This window comes from Chiloscyllium plagiosum, chromosome 25, assembly GCF_004010195.1.
Source record: "Chiloscyllium plagiosum isolate BGI_BamShark_2017 chromosome 25, ASM401019v2, whole genome shotgun sequence".
NCBI lineage: Eukaryota > Metazoa > Chordata > Chondrichthyes > Orectolobiformes > Hemiscylliidae > Chiloscyllium > Chiloscyllium plagiosum.
Window position 1 is genome coordinate 2,825 of NC_057734.1, and position 8,346 is coordinate 11,170.

At 42.6% G+C, this 8,346-nt stretch overlaps 1 protein-coding gene across 1 annotated transcript in view; it reads left to right on the forward strand.

The window, feature by feature from the left end:
* Nucleotides 1-4,212: 4,212 nt before the first annotated feature.
* Nucleotides 4,213-8,346, forward strand: part of dnah10 (dynein axonemal heavy chain 10) — a 243,067-nt gene continuing 238,933 nt past the window's right edge. Inside the window, exons 1-2 of the mRNA XM_043715328.1 lie at nt 4,213-4,276; nt 6,861-7,048. Coding sequence (XP_043571263.1) covers nt 4,249-4,276; nt 6,861-7,048 — 216 coding nt within the window. The 5' untranslated portion in view covers nt 4,213-4,248. The remainder of the gene's footprint in view (nt 4,277-6,860; nt 7,049-8,346) is intronic.

The following is an 8,346-nucleotide window of genomic DNA, read 5'->3' on the forward strand; positions in this document are numbered from 1 at the left end:
TCTGCTGCAGTAAGTATTTTAAAGATATAGAACATAGAACATTACAGCGCAGTACAGGCCTTGGGCCCTCGATGTTGCACCACCCTGTGAAACCAATCTGAAGCCCATCTAACCTACACTATTACATTCTTGACCGTATGCCTATCCAGTGATCATTTAAATACCCATAAAGTTGACCTACAACTGTTGTAGGCAGTGCGTTCCATGCCCCTACTACTCTCTGCCATCTGTCCTATATTTCACCCCTCAATTTAAAGTTATGTACCCTTGTACTAGCCATCACCATCTGTGGAAAAAGGCTCTCACTGTCTACTCTAACTAACCCCCTGATTATCTTATATATCTCAATTAAGTCACCTCTCAACCTTCTTCTCTCTAACGAAAACAGCCTCAAGTCCCTCAATCTTTCCTCGTAAGATCTTGCCTCCATACCAGGCAATATCCTAGTAAATCTCCTTTGAACCCTTTCTAAAGCTTCCACATCCTTCCTATAATGCAGTGACTAGAACTGTACTAAATACTCAAAGTGCAGCTGCACCAGAGTTTTGTACAGCTGCAGCATCACCTCATTGTTCCAAAACATTATCCCTCTATTAATAAAAGCTAACACACTGTATCCCTTCTTGACAGCCCTATCAACTGGGTGACAATTTCAGGGATCTATATACATGGACACTGAGATCTCTCTGCTCATCTACTCTACCAAGAATCTTACCATTTGCCCAGTAGTCTGCATTCTTCCAAAGTGAATCACTTCACACTTTTTTGCATTAAACTCCATTTTCTACCCCTCAGCCCAGCTCTGCGGCTTATCTATATCTCTCTGTAACCTACAACATCCTTCAGCACTATCCACAACTCTACTGACCTTAGTGTCATCGTAAATTTACTGACAAATCCTTCTTCATCCTCATCCAGGTCATTTATAAAAATGACAAATAGCAGTGGATCCAAAACAGATCCTTGCAGTATACCACTAGTAACTGAACCCCAAGATGATCATTTCCCACCAACCACCCTTTGTCTTCTTTCAGCCAGCCAATTTCTGATCCAAACCATTAAATTTCCCTCAATTCCTTAGCTTCATATTTTGTGCAATAGCCTACCATAGGGAAACTTATCAAACCTCTGACTGAATTCCATACACACCACATCAATGGCTTTACCTTCATCCACCTGTTTGGTCAGCTTCTCATAGAACTCAGTAAGATTTGTGAGGCACGACCTACCCTTCGCTATAAGGGATAGTGTTGACTATCCCTAATCAACTTATTCCTATTGAGATGATTATAAGTCCTATCTCTTATAACCTTTACCCACATCCGAAGTAAGGTTGTCTCTACTCCCCTTCTTGAACAAGGGAACAACATTTGCTGTCCTCCAGTCTTCTGGACAAAGTAAACAAAGATGACATAAAGATCAAAGCCAAAGGCTTGGCAATCTCCAACCTGGCTTCTCAGAGAATCCTAGGATAAATCCCATCCGGCCCAGGGGATTTATCTATTTTCAGACTTTCCAGAATTGCTTCCTCCTTGTACACCTCAATCCCATCCAGTCTAGTAGGCTATTTCTCAGTATTGTCCTTGACAACATTGTCTTTTTCCAATATGAATACTGACGAAAAATATTCATTTCCCACTTCCCCTATCTCCTCTGACTCCACGCAAAACTTCTCACTACTGTCCTTAATTGGCCCTAATCTTACTCTAGTCATTCTTTTATCCCTTATATACCTATAGAAAGCTTTAGTGTTTTCCCTGATCCTATCCGCCAACAATATCTCATGCCCCTCTGGCTCGTCTTAGCTCTTTTTAGGTCTTTCCTGGCTACCTTGTAACTCTTGAGCACCCTAACTGAGCCTTCACATCTTATCCTAACATAAGTCTTCTTCTTCCTCTCGACAAGAGATTCAACTTCCTTAGTAAACCACTGCTCTTGCGCTTGACAACCTCCTCCTTGTCTGACAGGTACAGACTTATCAAGGAGACACAGTAGCTGTTCCTTGACTGAGCTCCACATTTCTATTGTGCCCATCTCCTGAAGTTTCCTTCTGCATCCTAAATCTTGTCTAATTACATCATAATTGCCTTTCCCCCAGTTGTAGCTCTTACCCTCCAGTGTATACCTATCCCTTTCCATTGCTAAAGTAAACATAACTGAATTGTGATCGCTATCACCAAAGTGCTCACCTATCTCTAACTCTAACACCTGGCTGGGTTCATTACCCAGTACCAAATCTAACGTGGCCTCGCCCCATGTTGGCCTGTCTACACACTGTGTCAGAAAACCCTCCCACACACAATGGACAAAAGCTGACCCATCTAAAGTACTTGAACTATAGTGTTCCCAGTCAATATTTGGGAAGTTGAAGTCCCCCATAACAACCACCCTGTCATTCTTGCTCCTATCGGGAATCACTTTTGCTATCCTTTCCTCTACATGCCTGGAACAATTCGGAGGCCTATAGAAAACTCCCAACAGGGTGACCTCTCCTTTCCTGTTTCTAATCTCAGCCTGCACTACCTCAGTTCACGAGTCCTCAAACATCCTTTCTGCAGCCGTAATACTGTCCTTGACTAACAATACCACCTTCTTTGTTCTTACTGAAACATGTAAATCCTGGAACCTGCAACAACCATTCCTGTCCCTGCTCTACCCATGTTTCTCAAATAGCCACAACATTGAAATCCCTGGTACCAACCCATGCTTCAGGTTCACCCACCTTATTCCGAATGCTTCTGGTGATGAAATAGATACACTTCAAATCAACTTCTTGCTTGCCGGTGCCCTCTTATGATTCTGAAACCTTATTTCGGACCTCCCTAATCTCGATCTCTTGTGCACTTGAACTACAGTTTGGGTTCCCATCCCCCCTGCTGAATTAGCTTAAACCCACCCAAAGAGCATTAGCAAATTTCACACCCCAGGATATTGGTACCCCTCTGGTTTAGGTGAAGACCACCCTGTTTGTAGAGGTCCAAAACACCCCAGAAAGAGCCCCAATTATCCAGGAATCCAAAACCCTCCCTCCTGCACCATCCCTCTAGCCATCTGTTCAACCCCTGTCTCTTCCTATTCCACGCCTCGCTAGCACATGACATGGGCAACAAACCAGAGATAGCAACTCTGTTTGTTTTAGTTCTAAGCTTCCACCCTAGCTCCCTTGAATTTCTGCCTTAAATCCCCATCTCTCGTCCTACCAATGTTGCTGATGCCTATATGCTCTCCCTCCTCCGCAAGGATCCCAAAAACATGATCAGAGACATCACAAATCCTGGCACCTAGGAGGCAACACACCAACCGTGAGTCTTTCACATTCCCACAGAACCTCCTGTCTGTTCCCCTAACTATGCAGTCCCTGATGACTAATGCTCTGCTCTTTATCCCCCTTCCTTTCTGAGCAACAGGGACAGAGTCTGTGCCAGTGACCTGTGCCCCATTGCTTACTCCTGGTAAGTTGCTCCCCCTAATAATGTCCAAAATAGTATGCTTGTTGTTGAGGGCAATGGCCACAGGGGATCCCTGTATTGTTTGCCAGTTCCTTTTCCGTCCCCTGATGGTAATACATCTGCCTTTCTCTTATACCTGAGGAGTGACTACCTCCCTGTAACTCCTCTCAGTAACCCCCTCTGCCTCCTGAATGATCCAAAGTTCATCCAGCTCCAGTTCCCTAACGCGATTTTTGAGGAGCTGAAATTGGGTGCACCTAACGCAGATGCAGTTGGCAGGGATACTGGTGGTGACCCTTATCTCCCACATTCTATAGGAGGAATATTCAACTGCCCTAACCTCCATTCCCACTATTCTAAATTCCCAATAAATTTAGCTTACAGAAGGCCTACTGAAAACTAAAAGAGAGGAAAAAAAGAGACTAGTCATCTTACCAGAGCAGTGTTTTTTTCGTTAGAGGAGGAGGATGGGTGGGAGACCTTCCTGATTAGTGTTTCAGGTAAAGCAACAGCCCAAATATAAAGCCTCACTTATCCAGCAGGCCCGTGTCCACTCCTGCTCAGCGTGCACTTTCCCTATACATGAGGTAAGTTTTTACACTTTACCCCTACCTTCCCTTCAGGCCTCTAATCCTCGCTGTCGCTCCTCCCATTGCAACTGCTGCCAAGAAAATGAAAGCGAAGTGAATGTTACAGGCTAGGACAGCTTTTATTGCCTGTCTCTAATTGCTGTGGAATTTGAACAAAACTTATGGGATGGGTTAGGATTTAAAAAGCTGAAAATGGATGAGATGTCTTGATGGTAAAGAAGTGCCTGGAGATACGTGGTACCGCAATTTAATAAAAGTGGTAAGGAGAAGCCAAGGAACTATAGACAGGTGAGCTTGACATCAGTGGTGGGCAAATTGTTGGAGTGAATCCTGAGGGACAGGATTTTATTTGGAAAGGTAAGGACTGATTAGGGATAGTCAACATGGCTTTGTGCTTGGGAAATCATGTCTCACAAACTTGATTGAGTTTTTTGAAGAAGTAACAAACAGGATTGATGAGGGCAGGATGCGGACGTGATCTATATGGACTTCAGTAAGGCATTCGACAAAGTTCCCCAAGGGACGCAGGTTAGCAAGGTTAGATTTCATGGCAGACAGGGAGAAATAGCCATTTGGATACAGAACTGGCTCAAAGGTAGAAGACAGAGGGTGGTGGTGGAGGATTGCTTTTCAGACTGGAGGCCTGTGACGAGTGGAGTGCCACAAGAATCGGTACTGGGTCCACTACTTTTCATCATTTATATAAATGATTTGGATGTGAACCTAAGAGGTATAGTAAGTAAGTTTGCAGATGACACCAAAATTGGAAGTGTAGTAGACAGCAAAGAAGGTTACCTCAGAGTACAATGGGATCTTGTTCAGATGGGCCAGCGGGCTGAGGAGTGGCAGATGGAGTTTAATTTAGATAAATGTGAGGTGCTGCATTTTGGGATAGCAAATCTTAGCAGGACTTGTACACTTAACGGTACGGTCCTAGGGAGTGTTGCTGAACAAAGAGACCTTGGAGTGCAGGTTTATAGCTCCTTGAAAGTGGAGTTGCAGGTAGATAGGAAAGCATTTGGTATGCTTTTCTTTATTGGTCAGAGTATTGAGTACAGGAGTTGGGAGGTCATGTTGCAGCTGTACAGGATGTTGGTTTGGCCACTTTTAGAATATTGCGTGGAATTCTGGTCTCCTTCCTATCAGAAGGATGTTGTGAAATTTGAAAGGGTTCAGAAAAGATTTACAAGGACGTTGCTTTTTCCTGGAGCATCGGAGGCTGAGGGGTGACCTTATTGAGGTTTATAAAATCATGACGGGCATGAATAGGATAAATTGACAAAGTCTCTTCCCTGGGATGGGGGAGTCTAGAACTAGAGGGCATAGGTTTAGGGTCAGAGGAGAAATATATAAAAGAGACCTAAAGGACAACGTTTTCATGCAGAGGGTGGTGCGTGTATGGAATGGGTTGCCAGACGAAGTGGTGGAGGCTGGTACAATTGCAACATTTAAAAGGCATCTTGATGGGTATATGAATAGGAAGACTTTAGATGGATATGGGCCAAGTGCTGGCAAATGGGACTAGAATAAGTTAGGATATCTGGTTAGCATGGACGAGTTCAACCGACTGTTTCCATACTGCACACTCTGTGACTCAGGGGAGCTGATAAAACATACCCATGAGAAAACCAATGGCAGGCCAGTAAACAGCTGCAGGATTGCCATAAACAAACAGTGGAAAGGAATGACTGGAAAGTCACAATAAAACATATGTAGTATTTGTATTTTTAAAAATGAGAAGCCATAAAATCTAACAGTTAAATTAATTATAGTGTGGAAACAGGCCCTTCAGCCCAACAAGTCCACACCGACCTGCCGAAGCACAACCCACCCTGACCCATTCTCCTACATTTACCCCTTCACCTAACACTACAGGCAATTTAGCATGGCCAATTCACCTAACCTGCACATTTTTGGATGGTGGGAGGAAACTGGAGGAAGCCGGAGCAAACCCACACAGACACGAGGAGAATGTGCAAACTCCACACAGAAAGTCACCTGAGGTAGGAATTGAACCTGGGTCTCTGAGGCAGCAGTGCTAACCACTGTGCCACCGTGCTGCCTAATATAAGGAAGATGTGAGAAGTCGTGTATATAGTCTTGCATACCTATTCAGTCAGTTAATAAAATTATGGCTGACTCTCAACTTCACTGTCCTGACCTATGCCTAAATTGCTCCATTTCCTTAGAAATTCACATTCTACATTACATCAGAAATTATAATCGGAAAAAAAAGACACAAAAAGTATCTTTAGACTACAACAAGAATTATTATTGTACAGACACATACATGCAGGTTTATTTTAGATACAGGATAATATACAGTTACTCTGCAGATGCAAAACATATGTAATAAAAACTGAAAAAAACTGGATGCTATAAATCAGAGACCAAAGCAGAAATTGCTGGAAAAGCTTAGGCGGTCTGGCAGCATCTGGGGAGAGAAGTTAGGTTTAGCATTTCGGTTTCAGTGACCCTTCCTCAGTTCTGAAACATTAACTCTGATTTCTCTCCACAGATTCTGCCAGACCTACTGCGCTTTTTCAGCAATTGCTGTTTTTGTCATAACATATGTATTTGTTTGAAACTCTGCAGCATATATTCGTGGTAGCTGTGCCACCCCAGAGTTTGTAACGCTGCTTCTTGTTCACCTTTTGTACATTCTCATTGGTGCAAATTTAGTAAGTCATGAATAGGTAATAAGTGGAAATTTTATTGTCATGAAGAAATTTCTTTTTCTGTTAATCATTATAAACATCAGAGCAACACAGATTAAATAAAGAAAATCACATTATGATCTTGTTAAATCAACAGATACGAGAAGAATTTTACAACATATTTGGACCAGAACTAAAGGCTGTAACTGGAGACCCTAAGCGGATTGATGATGTAGTAAAAAGGGTTAATGACCTGGTTGTACCTATTGTGCAGTTATCCTTTGATTTGTTTAACATTCGTCACAGCCAAATGTGGAAGGTTGTTATGGAGGATTTTGACACACAGGTTCAGGTATAGTAATATTGAAAATATGTTTAATGATTGAATTGTTTCAACTTTTTAATATTGAAATCTGCTTCATATTTAAAAACTCTCACAAAGAGGAATATTGGTGTGCAGAAATAGGTAATTTTGCTGCTTATTTTTCAACTTGTTATCGAATATTTCTAGGCCATATTTTATTTCCAGGTGAAGGATCTGCACTGACAACTTTTATCATTTAAATCATGCAAATAGTCTTTCAAGGAAGTGGAAAATAGTAATGGACCGTATGCTGGGATCGCATGAGTTTCTATGAAAAACATTGCTCAGGTGACCCAATCTGCTTTGAATTTTATTGGTGTCAAAAGGAAAGGTCATAGATCTTTCATTGATACCATTTCCAGATTTTGCATCAGTATTTACTGTGGAAAAGGATATGGAAAATACAGAATGTGGGGAAATAGATGGTGACACCTTGCAAAATGTCCATATTACAGAGGAGGAAGTGTGGATGTCTTGAAACACATAAAGGTGGATAAATCCACAGGACCTGATCAGGTGTACCCTAGAGTTCCGTGGGAAGCTAGAGAAATGATTGCAGGGCCTCTTGCTGAGATATTTGTAAGACTGGAGGTTGGCTAACGTGGTGCCACTGTTTAAGAAGGGTAGTAAGGACAAGAACTATACAAGGGAACTATAGACCAGTGAGCCTGACGTGGTGGGCAAGTTGTTGGAGGGAATCCTGAGGGACAGGATATACATGTATTTGGAAAGGCACGGACTGATTAGGGATAGTCAACATGGCTTTGTGCGTGGGAAATCATGTCTCACAAACTTGATTGAGTTTTTTGAAGAATTAACAAAGAGGATTGATGAGGGCAGAGCGGTAGATGTGATCAATATGGAGTTTAGATTAGAGTGGAGCTGGAAGAGCACAGCAGGTCAGGCAGCATCCGAGGAGCAGGAAAATCGATGTCTCGGTCAAAAGCCCTTTATCAAGACTCCTCATCAGGACATTTGCCTATGATCTATATGGACTTCAGAGAAGCGTTTGACAAGTTTCCTGTGGGAGACTGATTAACAAGGTTAGATCACATGGAGTACAGGGAGAACTAGCCATTTGGATACAGAACTGGCTCAAAGGTAGAAGACAGAGGGTGGTGGTGGAGGGTTGTTTTTCAGACTGGAGGCCTTTGACCAGTGGAGTGCCACAAGGATCGGTGCTGGATCCTCTACTTTTTGTCATTTACATAAACAATTTGGATGCGAGCATAAAAGGTACAGTTACTAAGTTTGCAGATGACACCAAAATTGGAGGTGTAATGGAC